A 22,128-nucleotide genomic window follows, 5' to 3' on the forward strand; every position below is an offset into this window, starting at 1 on the left:
ATCACTGTTGCATGTACTATGCTTTCGGGTGATATTAACACAAAATTGGAATTGGCTCTAAACTACTGTCAGTGGAGTGACATAAGATACATGTTGTTGAATGTGTTACGAAGTCTCATCACTTATAGCAAATATTCTATAAAAAAAACTGTATGCAACGTAATACTGATCATAAATATGTATCCCATGTAAAACAACTTCGTATACCTCACGTTTTGTTCTCAAGTGATCCTATCAGCAATCTTAAGATGGATGTCATTCATAGAAATCGTTTGCTGTAGCCTAACCATAGGGCTTACCATTATCTGGAAAAAGATCGTTTACAGTAGGTTTCAAAAATGAAGGCCTGTGGCCTGACTGATAAGGATCCTGTTAGCATATAGATGTACTGTAGCTGAAGACATAGCATCTTTTTGACTTCTTGAAAATGTAAAAGTTCACAACTTGGTCCTAACTGAATTTGACAACGTTTTTTGAGCTGGATCAATGTTAAGCCTTGTCTGTATTTTGAAGTTTAGACATTTTTTTGTTAGCACTTCCACATTGCCCACTCACAGATTTTCACTAACTATATACTCAAATATATATTTCCCTGGGTAAATCAACAGCAAGCAAAATAGACTAAAGCCTTAACATGGCTCTAATCATGTTATCTATAGGCTTTTTCATTTATCAAAACTACTTCTTGATATCAATCCCCATATCCATATTACACAACAAAAGCTAATTTTGCTACTGAAAACATAAATAATTTCAACAAATCTTGTTTCTATTAACCTAAATCTTTTGATCAAGTTAACATACATAAATTATGTTAATGAGGTATGTTGAGCTACAGGTTTGCGATAGCAATCAACCGAACTTTATGATAGAAAAACTAATCCAGTTTGAATGGGGTCACCTTTTGAAGAGATAATGTATGGTTGCAGACAATTAATTTTTGGAGCGAAGCATTGATATTACATTAACCAGGATACCAACTCTCTGAAATGGATCCATGGAATCTATCCCGTCGTATTACGTAATCACCCCAGTTATCTTACATTAAAATTAGATAAGTAAAAACAGTATTTTTTACGATTCAATTGAACATTAACAGCTTCATGAACACACAACTAGAAGGGAACTTTGCTTAACTTGAAATAACCCTAAAGCAATGTACAAAATGTGGCACATATACAAAAATTCAACATGATTGCACAAAATGAATAGGATTTTCCATGCAAGAAAAAATCCCAAAAGAAGAAATAATACTACTTGTCACACACTTCATACTTTTTATCGGTGGCAAAAAATTGACACTACACAGTGGTTATGATGACTATTGTCCATGTATTCATCATCTGTTATACTGATGACATCACAGCTTACCTCAGGACCAGTATCTGCCAGCCTGGCACCACTTTAACATTTAGCACATTTGGCTACTAGTTCTCTGCTGGCTACAAGGGTTAGGCAGCAGGGAGAAGGTTAAGTTAACTTTTAGCACACTGAAGTAGCAATTTGGCTACCATTTCTCAGCAGGGAGAAGTTTAAATGGGAACATGCCTGATGCAGTTTAAGAGTATTTCCCCACAGGTTTCCTTCAAGCAATGAAATTCACTGTACCATAACACTGTGAATACGGCAATTGTCAAAATTCTTTTAACAGTTTCCAACATTGCATGTTACAGGTAAATTACAATTGGTAAGAAAACAATGAAATTCACTGTACCCTAACACTGTGAATGTGGCAATTCTCAAAATTCTTTTAACAGTTTCCAACATTGCATGTTACAGGTAAATTACAATTGGTAAGAAAGAATTTCGTTGCACATTTGAAGGTACAAGATCATCATGGCAAGTTTTGTAACTTGAGACAACATCCCTCTAATGTTAGGTGATACAAACTGACTCGATAAGGATCTTAGTTGCCATTGATTCAAATCTACCTACCCCTTGTTATTCAAGATCATGAATTGACATAAGTACCTGATTTTTGTTTTCCCTTTGCTTATTGCATGAAAATGAATGGTGCTTGTTAGCTTCTGCTTTGAGTTGACTGAATCAAATTTTAAGATTAGAAAGCTGTTGTATCTGGTAAATGCTTTAATTGATAATGCTAGAGGGAGTCATTTTGCTGCGACAAGATTAGCCAAATTGCCTGTGGATCACACTACCATTGACTGTTACTACAGTCATTAACTCCCTCGTACTGTTGATATTACCAATTTTCTTTGCAGTTTTAATGGGTATACTGAATATTACACGTCAACAACGGTACTTACCATTAGAATGTGATTTTTGGAGGGATGAAATTTGTTCTTAACCTTCACCTTTGCTGTTACTGTTGAGATGTATACATTTACAACTTCGATGTTGGTCAAATGATAACAATATTTCAGCATAGTGATGATGCCTCAAAACGCCTCACATTTTTTACTGCTTTGTTTTTACCCATTTTGTGTTTTTTTGCCCAAGTTTGTGTCTGAGAATTAGTTATGATACCACCACACTGTTTTATAACCAGGCTCTAATTTTACAGGTAGATGCCTTTTTTAATCAAAATTTTAATGGAATGGTTCAAAATCAGAGAATTTGATAAATACCAAAGTGCTTGACTGATGCACTGATAAATTGAACCAAACCGTATCCAAATATTGAATCCTGAAATATTTCCATTTTTTCCTAATATAATCACAGCACTTCTTTGATTCCATAGCCACGCCCACTCAGCTGTCTGCTGCCAAGTGGGCGTGGCCAAGGAGTGATTAATCTGGCAATGACATTCTTCAAGGTCACATCAAGATATCTCATTAAAATGTTAGCAGTCTAATGGTGATCCTGTGTCAGATAGGTGACTGAAAATCATTAACTAAAGACACAAACTGGCCAAATTTCTAGTTAGCATTATACATCGGTTACACTCTGATAAATGTCAAAATTTTGCAAAAATCTAATAATTCAATGCACTGGTCTGATTATGAAACTTAAGTGATTTTCTGATACAATATTTACTTGAGTTGGATTCCTGCGATCCCAATTTGGCAGAAGCAAATTCACATCTTTGTTAAGTGTGATTTAATTTGTTTACAGCATATACACATGAAGTATAATAGATTAAGAAGCCAATAACAACTTTCATCACAATTTGGGGTAATGTTATCAGTGGCATTGCAAACAATCTCTTTCTTACTTTTTCTCCCTTTATCTTTCTCTTTTCTTTCTTTCTTATCTTTTTCTCTCTTCCTTTCTTTCTTACTTTCTTCCTCTCTTTTTCTCTCTTCCTCTCTTATCTTTTTTTCTTTCTTTTCAAATAGGGAAGTGTAGCTCTTAGCAAGTGATTGGCAGTGTCCACTGGTTGACCCTGAAAGTGTGCCAGGCAGGCAGGCGGTCAGCCCAGGACAGCAGTGATGTCATCACTCAAGACACACGCACATCTCCACACCTCCCACTTCCACACAGTAACCAGCGAGAGAAGGGCAGGTCTGGTGTTATAGAGACAAGAAAATGGAGGACTCACATTTCTTCTTCTGGGACATGGCTGGGAAAAGAAAGAAAAAGGGCATGACAACATCTGATCTTATTCAGAGGTGCTCTTCAAGGCTTTTCATCTGTTCTACACACGTAATGAAAGACTTACAGGATCGAACCTTAACATGCTGTGATACCTGTGACAAATGGATTAAAGACGACTTGAGGAGTGGTTAATGAACGCACACGGGGCGCACAGGTAGCATGCAGACATTGACATCAATCATCTTTTTCACAGTCAAAAAACATCTTGACATGCATGTACAAAAATCTGGGAGGGCAAAAAGTGCTTGGGTTATTGTTGTTCAATGTAATTAAATTACCAGTTATCTGTTTGTGACGATAGGATATCATCCCCACCAACAGATTATGAGTGACCAGGTGATAACAATAGCAATATGCTAATTACATCTGGACATGTGTTCTTAATGGTATCTAACAATGCCTACTAGGTAATCTGTATTGGGATGATACCTATATTTGGCTAAGACCTAGTGAAATCTACAGAATAACAAATACACATACAAACACATAAACTTTAAAAATGCAAGAACTAAGTTATCTGGATTATTATCACATGTATATAAAATTATACACTGCAGTAACACATCCATCCACTCTTCAATAGACTTAACATTCACAAGGAATTATCTAAATTTAGTACATGTAATCTACCTACACCTGTGTAACAAACTACAAAGCCTACAAAAAGGAATTCTAATTTCGAAGAATAGTCAAGACTCGCTTTTGTATATTGTTATAATCTTCAATACATGTAAAAAAACCTGGGTACTAACAGATAACCATCTATTGGAAACCCTTTTTGTAACACATTTAAGTGCAAGATACTGTTAACTTACAGTAGCACTATTTGGGTCTAAATTACCTCCTTGGTCAACTATGCAATTATGCAATAATCATGTTTGTGTATCTAGGAATAAAACGATTGTCATTATCAGTTCCACAAGGAATATGTGAAGTCCAAAATCATATTGTCATTGAAAAATAGAAAAAAAAAACAATTTTTCTATTGTCTGCCTGTTGACCTCTAAACTGCCACTATTCTTTGAAATCCCATACTAATATGGACCATAATCATGATTATGAGTCAAAACTTGCTACAAGCCAGTTACAATATGAAGCTATGTTCAATGAAGTTGCTCTCTGGACCCAACAGTTATGAATTTCTGATGATCTTCCTGAACTCAGTTTTTCTTCATCATTTTCAATGTGCAAAATGCCATTTTGCAAGACACACTTCAAGCCTCTAGAGGTGCTGTGTCTGTTCTAATAGTAAACCTACATGTAGACTTAAGGTCATTGACCTAGGTGAGGGCTATGTACTGTGTAACAGCATTAACCTCTGCAAAGGTCAACACTCTCCATCGCATGAAAGCTGCGTAATGAACAGTCGGAGAATAAATGCAACTTTATAGCGATCGCGAAGGTCACAAAGGGCGAGACAAACTCAGGGTCTATGTCCTCCCCCTGTTTGCCCAGTCACGATCTTTTACACAAAAACCTGGCAGATCTCCGAAACCTGATGAATAACACATCTCCTACATATACACAAGGGTCTGCCCAGCTCAAGATATTGTTATAACAGCTCTTAAGTTTAGCTCTGCATGAGAAGTGCTGCATCCAGTCTTTTAAGAATAATTTGGTTCTCCAAAATCATTGATAGTGTTTCTTTACTTTAGAAATTTGCTTTCCGAGTTATTTCAGGCTGGCTTGCAAATTTTCTTCACCTGACTAAAAAATTCAGTCTAATGAATTAATAAGTAAGCAGATTTATCAAAATGTTTTGAGTATAGATGATAGTTTACTTTTCTTATAACTGCAGACAGACCACATCCATTACTGAAGGTCAAACCTATTATTTTTATTGCTCTCCATAAAACAGCTTGTAACATTGGTGATAGTGACAGGATTGTAATGTTTCAAAGACATCATTCACTATTCTAACTATCTAAAACTTAAGAGCAGTCAAAGACATTTGTAGTTCTCCTTGTCAAGTTGAATAGACCATAGCCTAGAGGCTAAGACACTTAAAAAGATCATGCTTGCACACTTCAGACAACCACGTCGCAATTGATAACGCAACTCATGGAGAAAAATCAGTTTGTATTGACTGAAGGAAGCCATAAGAGATCGAAATTCCTGCTGATAGGAATTAGCATTCAACAGCTTTATTATCCAATGAATAATTTATCGCTCAGTGATTATTGAATTATTTAGTCTGAAAGGCTATCACTTTCAAGTGAAATGTTGTCACCTTTCCATTGGTTTGGATGAATTTTATTGAAAAATTAATACGCTATCTTCGAACTGACACTTCGGAGAGCATCAGCACGTCACTTTCATGCCAATAGCAACAGTTCGGAATAATTTGGAAGGACCAGATATATATGATGATACAGAAATAGTGAATTTCTATTATTCCTGGTGTTCCAACCACTGCCTTCAGGAATGGTTAGTGTCCCTCAAGGACATGTCCATGGGAATAACCATCAAAGGTGGCTGCTGCAACACAAAACTGTGCCTGTTTGTTTGTGTCCACAGTGAGGTCTCCTGCAAGCACATCATATGCCAAAGAGTTTGGTATTTTTTAGCTAACTCTAAACATCAAATCGCTATAATCTTTTTAGTGTGGTTAAAAATTGCTGGCACTGTCCTCGGTGCTGAAATATTAATTGCTATTGAGACACTATAATGAAACAAAAGGTTTGGAATTTTGCCATTAATTTAGATATCAAAATTTGATAGCTGGTGTTAACTACTAGCACTGTCCTTGGTGCTGAAACCAAAGTAAAAGCTTTCGAGGACACAGCCCATGTCCGCCAGATACAAGAAGTTCAGTACATCCAGTGGTTGATGACATATCTACAACAGTGATTGTGCTCCTGGATCTGAGAGTAGCTGATGTTCTGGTTTCCAATATAACATTCAAGTTGGCATGAGTGTAATGGTACATAAAGTGAAAGCTCTTTGGTCACCTTGATGTCAACAAACCCAATCATCAGTTGATCAAGTTATTTAAGTTTTTCCTACCAGCCGTTGAAGATGTGTTGTACACTAGCTATAGATGATCAGCCATTCAAGCGTCAATTCAAATACAAGTTCACCTCATGCTGGAACTTAACATTGAAATTATGAGACGCCTGAAGCAAAGATAGTTCTAACAACCCCTACTGGCCATAAAAAACAAACTTCAAGAGTCAATCTGTCGAGAAAAACAATACCCTCAAGAAAACCTCACCCTAGGTGGGCAATTCACTCCTGAAATAATGATTTCAACATCTATTGATCCTTCGTCCCTGAGGTATGTTCAGTCTATTAATAGCGAGCAAATTTATAAGATGTGTACATGTGGCATTCTGTCGACAGCGGAAAAAGAGAAAGAATGAAGGAAAAACTGAATTAAAAAGAATTCTCTCCAACATTTGTATCATGATAGTATAGTGTTATGTTGATGAAAGTTAAGAGGAGCAAGCGACTATCCTTAAAATTGTACCAGTATTGCAATGTAATGCCGACAAGGGCAACAATAGGGTATAACATTTAAACATAGTGTCCATCCTCCTAAAGCATAGTAAAATGTGTATAGTACTAGACTTTATGGCTATAAGAAAAATACAATCGGGCTGGCTTTGTACGCAATTAGAACTATGTAAAGAAGAACAACTTGTATTGTCCGTTATTATTACCTTGATATCTATAATTGTCTACGGAGTCATCTGTTAAGAGTAAAAAAGACGGAGTTAGTAAAGTTATGCAAAAAATTCTCAATCTTCCTTCAATCTGTAATATCAATACCAATAAATTTCAGTCACAGTCAGATACTTTCTGTTTGGAAAAAAGGCAGATTTCAAGAGAATGAAAAGCAGATAGAACAGACATTTAGTTGAAATTTGAATAATGCAAATCAGCTGAAACTACAACTTGAAATCAATGAAAACAGAAATTTTTCGGATGTCTTGTTGTTTGTTACCTTGGTAGTCTAGGGGAGCATCTGTCGAGAAGTGAAAATGGATTGAATTAGTTTCAATTGATAACATTGACAAAGCATCAAAAGATACATTTTTAATAAATCTTACAATGAAAGTGAAATCATAGAGAACTGGGTATTTTGGTACCTACATAACCCTCGCTCCCCATCAAATGACATAGCTGTCATTATTACTTATCAATAATAAGTATCTGTAATGTTACAAGACTTATGCACAAACTTTCAGTTCAATTTTCAAATGTTTCAAGCACAGCGATTATGATTGCTTTTCCATTATCGAAAAAAAGCCTTGAGGTCTAGATATCATTTTCTAGATCAATTTTTACTATTAGATGAAATATCAATGCCTAAGGCCCATGTCGTCAATTGCTAACTACAACATTTAAAACCATACAGAGATATTCCATACCAAGGTAATGTTTTCACAACACCCACCCAGCCCGCACTAGATGGTTTATTATAAGAAAGTCTTGTACACGTTGAGAACCAGGTAGGTATGTAGTGACCCTCCCCCTCTCTCTCCCATGTCATTCCCCTTGAAATATTGTTTTTATAGACATATTTTTGGCATAATCTAGAGTAAGCCTGCTATGATTCTCGTCTAGAATAGTACGTTATCGGAAAACAATGCTCCACACAAAGGAAGTTCTGAAGCCCAATTGATCATAACAATTCTGGGGATTTTATCTCTACTACTAAAATAGGAAAATGTGTTCTCAGATTTTGTCTACGATTAACTTTAGCCTCTGCAACAAGATTGCAATCCTAAGAAATGTTTCTGATCCAAAATACTGGCGTAAAAACTCCTATCAGGACTAACTTGCAGAGGATAAAAAGTAAGATTGTTCCAAAATTGATCACTTCAAGGGGCTATCTACTTCTTAGCAACTACAGATTTATTACAATCCAAAAAAAGCACCTTAAAACATTTTTGAGGATAAACTCAAGACATATACGATATATCATACCACCCAGATACAAACCTCATATCTTGAATGTTAACTTTTTCTATTTCTCATTTTAAACAGATTCATTTTGTTTCAGTTTCAACAGCAATTGGAGTAGAAAATCTTTAAACCATTATGATTTCTTTTCCACCAACAAATAATCCCATCCTGCAAGCCTCCAATCAAGAATGGGTCACTTTTCTCAATAAGCAACAACAACATCGCCCCTTTTGCTCATCAAAAACTAATCAGCTGATGACAAATTTCATTCTTTTCTCAATCGAGGGGAGGGAGGGAGTGGTCATCGAAATGTGGAATTCCTGAAAGAAGTAGGTGGACCGTGCTTGAATTGATCTTGCTAAGATGATGGATGTGTTCTCCTTGGATCGATAATGAGGATTTCACCAGCATACACATGTATCTGTCGTACGTGCGTTCTCTGAGGAGGGGCCTTGAGATGCGGGGTGGGTGCCTCGGGCGAGCTTTATGCTGACGTCACTACTGAGGTAAGACTACATTGATCTCAGCTCACTCTACTCTATACAGACACTTCATCATGATTTACGAACTATGTGTAGCTCAAGATGGCGACCACTCAATTTTATGCTTGGTGCCGGTACAAGAAGCATTCAGAATGCCTGATGTCCTGCTATGAAAATGTGGAATATAGCTATGTGATGTTGCTATGTACATATGCTTGGCTACCTCATGGTGCATGCTGTGCCATAAAAGTTAACAGCCTTAAAGATAATTAAGAAAAAGACAATCTAAATTGTAACTAATAGCTTCTGTTTTCAAATTGAATTGAATATGTATATCACTTGATTAATAACTCAAAGTTCTATCATTGGTCCTGTCCTTGGTGCTGAAGCTATTGTTACTTAATCCCTCTGCTAATACCCCATGTTTAAGTATGTAAATTGTGCTTAAATTTACATGTATGTCAATCCCATACATAACTTTAACCCTTACAAAGCTGGATGACTCACTCGTTTCTTCCGTAAAACTTACCGTAAGAAAAACATTAAAAGAACTAAAAATCTATGCCAGTGTCTTATTTCTAAGCTCACCCATAATCATCTTGTATCATTAAAACATATCTACCACCTCAACCCTTCCACCCATTCTTACAACTTTTTGAAGATTCAATTGAGACTACTACCGGTTTTATTCCCAACAGACATCCCATTCCTGAGTGTATGTCTGCCACAGTTATTACTAGCAAAACCCTGAGTTTGAATACTGGCCCAATGCTTGAAACCCAAAGCCGTGAAATAAGCCAGTCTGCTTGCTGAACTGACCACGATTTTTCACATCAGCCTGGCGCAACTCAGACAACTTCATTTACCTTCCTGACAAAGATGTAGAGAACACTGGCTAAAGCTCTATGCCAGGTTGGGTATGTCCATGTTTGAAAGTATTGAAAAGCTCAGCTTTGACGTTACACTTCCAATTCTGCTAACGCACATTCCTGACTGCTATGATATATATCAAGTCATTCTATATTACAAATAGTAACTAATTCCCCCTTACTGATTTGTTATCAACTAAAATAGTTTAAAAACTGGTGAAGACTTAGATACGAAGAACATCTTTACATTTTAAGACAATTATTGTAAAATAGTTGTCCTCTAAACTATTACTCAACCAAGACTTTTATTACATGTACAGCCGTCTAAAACTTTTATGTGATTTCTTGTAATGCACTCTTGTAATATTGTACACGTTGACAGATATATTGGTGGTATTTCAAGTGCTATTTAGTTTGAAGGCCAACTTAACCAAGTATGGACAGATCCTACAAATGCTTAATACCACCATCAGTATTGGTCAGAGTTATAATATGTACCAATGGATATTACTGAAAAAGCATTTATGGAACAATTTAGTCCTAAAACCATTTCCCTCTCCAGATAGGATATTCAATATTGTAAATGGGCTTCCTTCCCAACGCCATTTGTTCGCTGGACGTTCCATTATCTTTGGGACCACAGTGCGTGAATGAAGGAGTGTTCAGATTCAAGTGGAAAGTGTCAAATATGTCAGACACAGGCGCATTTAGGGCTTGTTGTAACCCAGTGTGTGGAAAAAAAAAGTTATCCCCGACATTCATTTCCCAAGGTGGAATCAGGTAATATTGACAATATTGAAAGAATCAAGAAACATCACTGAATAGAACATTAGTATAATATAATCACAGTCAATAAATCAGCAAAAGCACAAGCTGTGTAATCTCACCAAAGCAAAAGCAAAATTGTGAGAATGAAGCAAAAGGTTTAGACATGCTACATACCTGGCATGGGCTGATAGTATGCTTTATCATTAGGAAAAATGGGGAGGGGAGAGCACACATCAGAACATTACTCATGCATTAGCATAGCATCAATCATGCAACGCAATGTAGGACAGTAACTCTTCTACGCCAAGACATTTTCTCGTCATTTTAAACCAGATTGGGAATCGATACTTCATCTTTCCCGAGCCTTCCTCGAGGAATGCTAAGTATCTACTTACTCATCGGGAATTCAAAAGCAGCAAAAGAGTTTCCAAAAGTTTTCAGGCTAAAGTTCTCTACGATTTTTTTTCTGTGCCTTAGCTATAATTTTATAAACAGTGGGTTGTGCTTAAGAAATAGGAAAGCGCTAAGAACTAAGAGGTGGTAAAGACAGAAGGAGGGGTGACTGCCAGGACTTTAAATAGTCGGGAACATCGGTGTGGTGAAAGTGAATGGAAGCGTTACCATGGTTTGCAAATAACAGGATGTGCAACAAAACTGAGGCACAAAAATAAGAAACAAGAAACGGAAACATGTAAAGGTCTGTAAGTCCCAGGATCTTGAACAGCGAAGGCCCTACGTTGCAGCCATGTTTTAGGAGAGTTATTTAACAGCTGCTGGTGCCTCTAATAATGTCACTTCATTAATCAGTGGAAGACAAAAGCAAACACGCAAACATTGGCCTGCATACCTCCATCAGCTAACATGACCGCTTGGGGAAAGAAAACAAATTAAACATTAAAATATGTGTATTGGCTTTTAAAGTCGGCAAACCAAACTGGAGAATCTTCTACATTGTACTAAATGTAGAGAGGCTACTAGGAGGTAGGAATGCAAAATGTCTGATGCCTTCCCACCCCGACCTACACATCACCCGTCTCCACACAGTACCCAGATACCCGTGGAAACAATCACAATGTGAAATGAACATGGTGTCAGATCGCCAGTGGGTGTAAGTGTGGGAAACAAGGGGGTACATACCTTCCACGTCAATTGCTTTGATCTCTGAGGAGACAAGAGAAGAGAGAGGCGGTTTTAGCAGTGAATAAGCACCGAGACAAAGAGTTGCCGGGTGGCAATTACGACCAAAGATTTGTCTCAAAAGAAGTCATAACTATATATACAGTGGACTAGCTTCATCTAATATTCACAAGGGATACAACATCATGATAAGAAAATGAATGAAACCATTACCCTGGAGGCTTTCTAGAGAGCAAAATAGTTAAAATTGATAACGTGAGAACGGTTATAGCTTTTCATGGAAAGCACAACAAAAATTCATATAGATATTCAATTAACAGATATCATATCTCATTTCAGGTTCCATCACGACCAATGGGGCATGGAGGGAACATTCGTCTTACGCTGCCCACGGGTCGAGCTGCCAACTCATTTCTGCACTGAGGCTCGTATAAATTAAAATCTGATCGTGCACAAAGGTATGGTGACAGAAAGAAGGATTTCATGGTGTGTAGGGGAGACCCTGAATGCCAATGCAGCTTGTGAGCAGAGCGAAGAGGATGGGATAGGATTTCAGCATGGGGGGGAATCTGAGCTTAAAACCTGAAAACTGATGACAGCCTTGGAATTATCGTTTAACCAAGGGACTATGATTTAGCCATTTGCAAGCCAAGGGATAAGAAAAAGTAGACTTTCAAAATAACTGTTATTGCTAATATAATAGGAACATTTTTAGTACATAAAAATTGGCCTTGGAAGTATCCAGTATCTCCTAAATATACAGTCTTTTGCCCAAATTGACTATAATTTGAAGAAGTGATTTTTAAGACAATAAAACACAACAGGGAAGGCAAAGAATTCATAAATAAAACAGAGACATTATCAGGAATGCCCAGGAATATGAAATGAAACTGTTGGAGATGGAAAAAAATTCTATAGGGCTTTGCTTGTGCCTAGAATAGCCCAAAGCATATCAGTTATATGCATGAGGGCCCATTCTTCTATGTCACCAGGACCTTACCCAGGTAGCCCTATCTTTGCATCTTCTATTTTTCAGCTTGTTCGTACTGATATCGTTGGTACTTTCGCAAACGCCTATGATTGAATTTCTTTTTGCTGCAAGGCTTAGAACCTATCTGGATCAAAAGCAGGGAGCAAATGTTGGGTGTGAAACAATTTCATAGCCTTCGTTGTGCCTCTTTCCTTGGCATTCTCACAGGTGGCGCATGGTACAGGTTCGGCACCTTTGTGACACAGCACAGTTTTATTGGCATTCATGTCGACAAGGCCCCACACATATTCTGCCCGGTAAGCTATAATTTACAGATGGAATAGGAAATACTTGAAAAAGTCAAATAAGGACACAGAAGCGGGCACACTTACCTTTGCTGCAGGTGTCTCCCTCATACCCTGTCCCTGTACAATCACAGGTCAGTTTTGTATTCCCATCTATGCACTTCCCACCATTCTTACAGGGACTGCTATCTGCGCACATGTAACGAACCTCCTTCGTTCCCTGGCTGGAGATCAGCTTGGGCTCATCGTTTCCAAACCGAATGTTTCGAATCGAGCCCGTGAAACGTGGTTCAAACATGGCGGAGGGTAGGGAGAGGTCGTTCAGATCGACCTCCAGGGGGATACCCCCGAAGAACACGTCGCTCTCGCTGACTAAGGTGTTCTTCTTCCCGTCTGACGTTCCCGTTTTTGTTTTCCCGTCCACAGAAAGGGTTGTCATTTTATAGTTTCTCACAATTTCTACTGAGTGCCACTGGTTATCGTTCAGTTTGCTTCCAGTATCTAGATCAATTTTGACCGGGTTGTCGTCCTCAATCTTATTTCTGAGTCGCAATTTACCATCTAAGAGAATCAGCTCAATAAAGTCGTGTTGACCACCATCGTCCATGTACATGAGCAGAGCTCTGTCCTGGGTGGTCCTAAACTCAAAGCTGAGAGTTCCCTTACTGCTGGCATTCCAGTTGGAGTAGCGAGCGTGGGAGTTTTTTGAGCCATCGAAGTCAAGTCCGAGGGCCAACTTTAGCAGCACGAATCCGAGAAACGCAAGTATCCGTGCAGCCATCTTGAAGAGAATAAGAATACATCACGTAATTCACATTACACAGATTCAATCCTGAACATAGTGTATACCCCAAACCTGTCATACAAATAAAAGTGACAGTCATTATCAAACAGATTTGCATATCTTATCAAGAAAACAACATGTAACATATGTACCATATAACAATCTCAAATTCTTTACTCTGGCTACACTTGTGGTTTACATTAAACATGGACAGGTATATAGACAGATAATCATTACCTCATCCTATGTATAAATCATGCTCACCACAGTCCTATCCACCTATACCTAGGCAAAGTCTATTATTAAATACAACAGGCAGGGAAATCATTGTCCTATTTTCTCTACGGCACACAATGGCATCATTTCAAGTGAGCCCCGTTCCTTTATCCCTGTTTGACAGAACTGTGCCACAAATGACCCGCAGCTTGTCCCAAAGCAATTTTCCGAAAAGGAACATGCTTATCACCTCTGTACCATTAGTCATCCCCAGGCTCCCGAATCAAGGTCGTAGGTCAGCGCTCTCACTGGCTTCTGTGAGTCTCAGACCTCATCTCAGGCAGAAATTGGAACTGGTCTGCCTGAAAGGTAAAACCACAGCTTGAGCCAGAAAAAATGGTAGCACAAACCGGAACTTCAAGACAGAAATGATCACCAAAAGTGAACAAAATGTACAGAAATTCAGAAATGGGAAGAAATTGAAACAAAGTTTGCACATTCAAGAAGTCAAGACTGCATAGAAAACTGGTCAGCGGGGAAAGAAACATGAATTTTGATTGACGTTCTCGGTGAACCGAGGGAGCAGGCGAACTATCGTCACGTTTTGCGTACCAATGGCTACGCGGGACGGGGCCGTGAAGGATGTTATCCGTCCTCTCGCACAAATTGCTAAAATCCGAGAGCTCTGTCTCATCAAATATTGATAACCCTGCGGGCAATTGAGCTTTACTTCCCGTCCTGATTAGAGGCTGGCTGAAAGCCTGAGGAGGAGCCGCAGATCGTCAGATCCTGTCTGATGAACATCCGAAATACACCATCAATGGAGCAAGTTCCGAATTACATAGACTACAATTACCAACCTTCCATACAGGCAACATTAACGTGCCAAAGGATTTAATCTCTTCATCACACAAACGCTGGCCAGCAAATTTGCAAAGATGCAGTTCGCAAACATGCATCTCTGTACCAAGTTGAAAAGAAGACTGAATATATCATCACAATTATGTAAAGCGTATATCCTTCCCTCTGTTCGATTCTGGGAAATCGCACTTTGGAGAAATTATGAAAAGAGATGATCCCACAAAAGTAGCTTTCCCCTGGCGATTTCTTTCCATTATGATATTGGCAGGGCTAATTCCTGTGGAAACTATCATCTTTTGTTTCTTGATAAAGACGAATGAAGTCGAAACCGGTCTAATTTTGTCTCAGCGCTGTCATTGTCCCAGAGCTAGGAATAATATCATCTGATTTAAAGTTTTACCGTTTTTTGGTAGAACCAACAAAAATATCTGCCAAACCAACCCTTATTCAAACAAATTTTCTTATTATCATATCATATGACTCATAAATGTATGATCAGTCACATCCTACACGCAGCATATATATTTGTCTCTTTAAACATAATAGAATAATCATCTTAATATGTTGATATGCAGTCAATGTGTCATTTCCTGTATTAACTTAGCAGTGCACTTAGTAGTACACTCAGTCTAAGGTCACCTGCTTTACACTTAAAGCTTCCTGAATATGCAAAACAGTATTGACTGAAATCATTGTATGGTTGACCTTGCAATGGCTAATGGGGTTATCACAGATGCTATAACGGACATCCCTTGGATTCAGCTTCAGTGCCCATAAACACATGGTACAGGGCTTACATGAATAAACAGGCACGGAATTCTATACCGGTGAGGTTTATCTGGTATAATCTACATTGCAATATGATTATGATATTTTGGAACCTTGGAACATTCATTAAGCAATACAATTATCATATGATGGTATGTTTAGTTCAGATAGAGATAATTTAAATGCTCTTAGGGGAAAAGATGCCCAATGGGGAACGAAAGGAAGGATTATGACCACTGTCAACTCAGATTGCTTGCTACTATTTGATGTATTTTGTACTGTAAAAATAGCATTTTTATCAAACCCATCAGTTTAGACACAAAAATGACAGATATTGTTGGAAAGAGAAAGCCATTTGGTACCTATGATCAAGCCAATTATAATTAAAATTCTGTGATTTTCACTAGAACCTATTGCGTGAAGCAAAATTATCAACACCGGCCACAGAACATATTACACTTAAGGTCAATCTGGGACAAAGAGGTGCATCACATTCAAAGCAGAAGCATACCCAGAAGTAAGGTTCAAGTCCAAAATCAATTTTTCACAAAAAACACATCACTTCTTGCGCTTTTCAGCCATGATAGCGTTCAATGTCAAACTTGGACCCTTGAAACCCTTTCATCACTTTTTGACAAACACTACCATGGACCCAGAATACGTCCCAATCTAAAAACAGGGCTTGCTTACCCCAGCAAGTGACAAATCAAGTTATCTACACCTTTATCTAACACAATGAGTTGTAGCTGGCAGGCACACAAAGACTGGTGAAATAGCAGAAATAAAGGGTTCTTACAAATGAACGACTTGCTTTCATCAGAAATAAGTAATTGAATTAAAACGGGAGTGATAAGGAATGCGAAGACACAAAGGTACGCTGTTCACACCTGGTCCAATCTCACACACATCATTAAGGACAATGCATGTGTTAGATGTCAACAAACCTACAAACTGTATGTCAAGTTGTCAATCATTGTGTAGAAATATTAGCAAAGTCAAGAATCTGTCGTCCCTTAAATCAGTCATCCTCCTTGAAACATTTTAACAAAAATGCCCCTATCAAGCTGCTAGGGAACCCAAACCTACACCACTTTTTCCTTACGTCAAAAGCTCATAACCTGTCACCGAAAAATCAAGTTAGACCACAGCATGACCAGGACAAAATATATGATGCACAAACAGTGCCCAAAAGCTACACCTCCATTTTTAATGGAGGTAAAAATTTAAAAACCAATGTTGAATACCGCCATAGTAACATCAGAGAAAAATCTAGAGATGACAGTTTCATTTGCAGATTCTCTCATTTTACTCAGTGTCCAAATGAAAACAAATTTACAAACAAAGATAACAAACAATGTAATTTTCAATGCTGAGGTGCGGATTGGGTTTTAATCATGAATTATCAACGGTTTGTATACATGTATGTGCTTGTAATTGAGTCATAGATATACCGTCCACTGATGATAGGGCAATTCTTTAATGAAACAGGTTACCTGATGGGAGTGGGGATTTCAGCTCCCAGTGACATGAATACCAAACGGCTCTTTTGTCTTTCAAAAGGAAAAATTCAATGACAACATTCTATATTCACTGTGGCTAAAAATGGAGAAGAGAGGACTGTTAGTAAGGTTTTATGATTCAAACTTTTCTACACCTTGGCTTCTAGATATAAGTAATTTATCATTCTAGCTTGAAGACCATTGTAATATTCTTTGAGCAATGATACAATGTCAAGGGGATTAGTCCCACAAAGAGAAAAGGACCGGAAGGGAACAGAAACGGTTGTACCTCGATGTTGCCTATAACACCTCAGAGTCTTTAGTTTGGTCACAGAATTCTCTTAATCCTCTTTTGAACAATTGCTATCCTTTCTTGGGTGATTAATGGCTTGTAAAAAAGATAGAACGTGACCCTTTTCTTTAAGAAAGCCCCCTACTGTTGATGAATCCATGCTCTGTCAAAAACTGTTACAATCTCCATCTCCCGAAGCTTGAATAAGTGTGCAATTTGTACATTTTTGCAAAAATACCAACTTCAAGTTACAGAAATAGCCGACATTTTTCCCCAAAATATTACAATCATGCCAACAATTTTAACAAGTCTCAAATTTCACGCCTCATTATTTGCTTTAGCCTCGGTTGAGCAACAATTCTTTTGTCACCTGGCATTCTGTGCGCTCACAAGCAATTGTCCATGTGACATTTTGACCTCATGGCATGTCGACCATTCAAAAACACCCCTACATCAAACTCTGGCATTGAATGGCTGAGTAGCTAGACTAGCAGATGCGAGATCAAGATGTTACGGGTTTGATTCCAGGCGATTCCGCCGTTCCTGACTAGATGTTGTGTCCTCAGGAAAGGCACTTTATTTGAATTTCCTCACTCCACCCAGGGGTAAAACTAGGTACTTGGCTTCAGTTGGGGAAGTAAAAGGCAGTGAAAGGAGAGAAGATGTGCCCTTGACACAGTGGATAGCAACCCACTGCCCCTACTGCCTCAAAAAGGCTATGAGACTATCTTACATCCGCCCCCCCACCCCTCCTCACAATCATCCGTGGTCCGTCCCTTCCGAGCGGAACTTTTCTCCTAATATCGTGGAACAGTTGAGAGAGTTTGCGTGATTGATCGCAATTGCGGACCGGAAGTCTGTGGCCACAAAGCCACACCCTGACGTGACACACCTCTTTATTTCTCAGAAATCTGCACGTCCTTGCCACACCCCTCCCTGGAGTCCGTGGAAGGTTCAGGCAGTGTTAAGCTGCGTAGGAGGCTTTTCCGGGGAACATTAATCAGTGCTCTACACGTTTAACTTTATCGTTCTTCTCTCCTTGTTTCGGCACAAGAAGGGTATTAGCTTTGACAAACACTTGCATGGCTGCAAAGTTGCACAATGCATCATGTGAAATGGCAATTATTAATACATGTATATTAAAAATTTTGAAAATTTCAAATTAAGAAAACATAAGATATAGATTATTTTGGTTTCAAAGAAGAGCACACAACTTCCATCTAGATCTGCATTTATGTTAAATTCCTGTCACAATTCCAGTCCTACATCCATATTGTAGGCATCAGAAAAAATCTTATCCCTGACAAGACTAAAATTACAAATTTCAAAACTACTCTTAGTAAAATTACTCAAAAGCAGTGTCCTCAAACCCAAAGGGAACAAAATCAACCACCAAAATTTACATTTTGATAAACCTTCCATGAATTTGTCTATTTCAGCATATAGGAACTGCTTCAAACTGAAAGGCTGAGATAATATTTGCCAAGCACTCCTATATACTTATCATTTCAATTTCCTTGACATCCCTTCTGTCGCATATGGATTAAAAAGATTTGATTGATCATGGAAAACTACTTTTCACATATATTGACATGACCTTAATAAGCAATGTTAGTAATTGTGCAAACAAAAATCAAATTGGAGCTGAATAGATTCCATGGTCACTGAGTTACAAATTATTCAATCCTTTTTGAAAATCTTGCAACAGAATTTTTAGTTTTATTAGTAAAAGTGAGAAAAAAACATATACTGCTACAGGCATGCACAGTGTATAGCATACTACAGTCAACCCTACACCAAATCCCTTTACACAAAGGTAATAAGTAAAATTCTACAGTGCCCATTGTGCAAGATTTCACACCCAATGCTCAACTGTCCACTAAAATACAGAGCTTTTGATGCACAACGACAAATTATGAAAACAGATGGACACGTAACACAAATATTATTAATAGATTATTCATGCCGGAGATAAATTGTTAATGGCGCTAGGGTATTGTGAGGATACAGAGACTGCAATAGCTAGGACCTCTCTACTGCCCTTTCACCATAATTTCTAAGCCTCCCAAATTGAAACACCAATTTTTGCGACCTATTCTCCTTGATCCAATTGGCAACAAGCTCGAGCATGCTTCTTATAGGATGTCAAAACCCTTGAGGTCATAAATGTGAGTTAAGTACTTTCTACTACGCTCTACATTGTTGTAGAATAAACATGCATTCAATAGATGACATAACATTGTAAATGTCATGGAAAGGTTATGTGCTGTTATGATCAAACCACGTTGAAAGTCAACCAGTTCCAAATAGAAAGACTAACAAATAATTGTTCAATGATTGCAAGAAGAGAAATGCTGCTTAAACCACTGTGGGTCCCTTGTGCTAACAGAGAAAGGGGGGCATAATAGCGACCATAGAATCGATCGATGATACAATCTGGACGATGCGTAATCCGAGAGACTGACGCAAATTCACACTTTGCTAATGAGATCAAACCACTGATCCCATAATGGAAGAAATACAGTGCAAGTCTTTCAACAGAAATTATTAATGAAATTTTAAAAGATTTTGTTCGCGGGTCTCTGATTGTGACTGCGAAAAAAAAATGGAGTTTGTTTCCAAACTGCGTTTTTATTTCGTATATGTTTTGTCACTTATTTTCACATTGTGATTTTGTCGTGTTGGCATAATGGTAAGGATGTTTGGATTAAAATCATATGTTTGAATCCCCGGACATGCCACCGATGTAGTGCACTTTACATGACTTTCCTCAAAACTAAAGGCGGTGGAAGGAGAGGGTTGGGCTTCACCTTCCAATACCATGGATAACAACCCCTACTGCCTCAAAAATGCTACGTTATAGTATCTAAAGTTAGAGTTAAATATGATTGTACGTCCATGTTTTTCTCAGCGCTATGACAAGCACATACCTAAGGTAGTGAAAGGACATGCCAGAGTGGCATTCTGGACAAACATGGCTGTAGCAGTATTTATTTAACCTGCACCCTGCTTACACAGTTTAAACAGGCGGGCACACAAAACTGTGTCAACCCCCGCACACACCCTCCCCAACTTCCCACCACAAAACAACAACACTACGCCCTTCCTTTATTCAATAAGGCACAAAAAAGATTGCTAACAAACCCCTGAAAGGTGCTCCGTCTGCGGCAAGTTCTTAGTCATTATTACGTCAATCAGTTTCCTCTCCGACAATGTAACCTGTCAATCACACCTGCTGTATCGGACACAACACAGTACTTTTCACAACGAGATGTTTGGGGTTTAACAAAGCTATTTACAGCTACAAAACCATGCTGTAATACCTTTTCTGAAAGGAATTATTATCATAGATTCTTCTTCTTTACTCAACTTCTGTATACCAGGATTTTAAAGGGAACACATAAGCACTGATGTAAAAATAAGCCCCACCCATGTTTCAGGTTGTGGACCCTCCCTTTTGATACAGTACTATTCAGTATGGCTGTCGCAGCCCATACCTACAGGAAATCCAACATCATCAATTTTTCAGAAGCTATTACAATCTCTGCAGAGTGGGGATGTGGTGTCACACACGCTATGTGCTGGCGGGAAGGGTCAGGCTGTTGTTAAGGGTGGTGAATACGGAGGAACGGGTATACAACATGAAATTGGCTACTCTTAAGGCTCCAGTACGTCAAATTCATCACTGTGGAATAAATCTCTCGCCGTCGTATCCTAGAGTCAGAATTGCCTTTACCTACCCATGGGGTCAGTAAATTTCATATTGGATATATTATCGACTGTGGTAGCGAAGCGGCGCGGTACGACTGGAACGTGCGTGTATCGGATTTATTCGCCACACGTGATCAAAATAAATGGAGATCCGGGGACGCTGACAACCGAATGGTTTCTGAAACGACTTGTAAACAATCAATTTGCGGCAGATTTTCCACGACTTTATCACACGACGTGCCGTGATTTTTTTTTGTCTTAAGAGAAGGGAGGTTTTTTTAAAGACGCTCTCCTTATGCGGGCCTGAACCCCTGGCTTGGTCGGGCGTTAGGAGTTACCGCCCACCTCGGAAGGGAATTATGTGCGGAAGCACCGTTAGAACGGAACACATCCCGCAAACCTTCCTCCCTTCACTGGATACGTTAGTTTAACGAGAAATCACCAGTATAACAAATAAAAAATGCCGTCGTCGAAGGAAGAAGATCACGACGTTCGTAAAATGAAGCGACGCAAGTTGGTTTGCCGTACGTATGTGATATCTGTGCGGTTTGCATGAGCCCGCTTAACGCTGTACGAGTTTCCTGCCTTGTCTCATGTTTACACACAGGCAGGGACAACGCTAGTTGTCTTAAGGACAAGAGATAAACAACACGCCGATGAATGAGAGGATAGTTACCTTTGAACAACGAGCGGAGATAGCGGGCACGAGCGGGCTGTAGTAGCGGAGAGCCTGCCGGAGGAGAGCGGCGCAGGGTTTCGGGCTGCTGGAACAAGAGCGATCTGACTGCCCCGCGTTTAACACAGTGGCTCCTCACACAAGCCCCACCTTTAACTCAGAGCGTGTCACCGTAACACACAAACCAGCCTCCACGCACGCGAGCCGACAATTTGGGACCGAAATTGCCCGGAGAGAGAGAAAAAAACCCGAGAGGTGAACGACTCTCCACAATCCGATCGTTTATCAAAGGTGCCGACACACAGGACCACATCGCCGCGA

The 22,128-nt window shown here is 38.8% G+C and overlaps 1 protein-coding gene across 25 annotated transcripts in view; it reads right to left on the bottom strand.

Moving 5' to 3' along the window:
- Positions 1-22,128, bottom strand: part of LOC136432507 (neurexin-1-like) — a 217,832-nt gene that overhangs the window by 132,722 nt on the left and 62,982 nt on the right. For 12 of the 25 annotated variants that reach the window (XM_066423836.1, XM_066423835.1, XM_066423833.1 and 9 more), the window contains 8 exons: positions 14,251-14,362; positions 13,088-13,781; positions 11,726-11,749; positions 11,436-11,456; positions 10,763-10,783; positions 7,505-7,525; positions 7,221-7,250; positions 3,503-3,523 (listed from right to left, as the gene is read on the bottom strand). In XM_066423836.1, the coding sequence (XP_066279933.1) occupies positions 3,503-3,523; positions 7,221-7,250; positions 7,505-7,525; positions 10,763-10,783; positions 11,436-11,456; positions 11,726-11,749; positions 13,088-13,781; positions 14,251-14,268 (850 nt within the window). In that variant the 5' untranslated portion in view covers positions 14,269-14,362. Of the gene's footprint in view, positions 1-3,502; positions 3,524-7,220; positions 7,251-7,504; positions 7,526-10,762; positions 10,784-11,435; positions 11,457-11,725; positions 11,750-13,087; positions 13,782-14,250; positions 14,363-21,807; position 22,128 lie in introns of those variants that run through there. The other 13 variants (XM_066423837.1, XM_066423841.1, XM_066423844.1 and 10 more) reach the window with 13 other exon arrangements.

Source organism: Branchiostoma lanceolatum, chromosome 4 (genome assembly GCF_035083965.1).
Source record: "Branchiostoma lanceolatum isolate klBraLanc5 chromosome 4, klBraLanc5.hap2, whole genome shotgun sequence".
Classification (NCBI taxonomy): domain Eukaryota; kingdom Metazoa; phylum Chordata; class Leptocardii; order Amphioxiformes; family Branchiostomatidae; genus Branchiostoma; species Branchiostoma lanceolatum.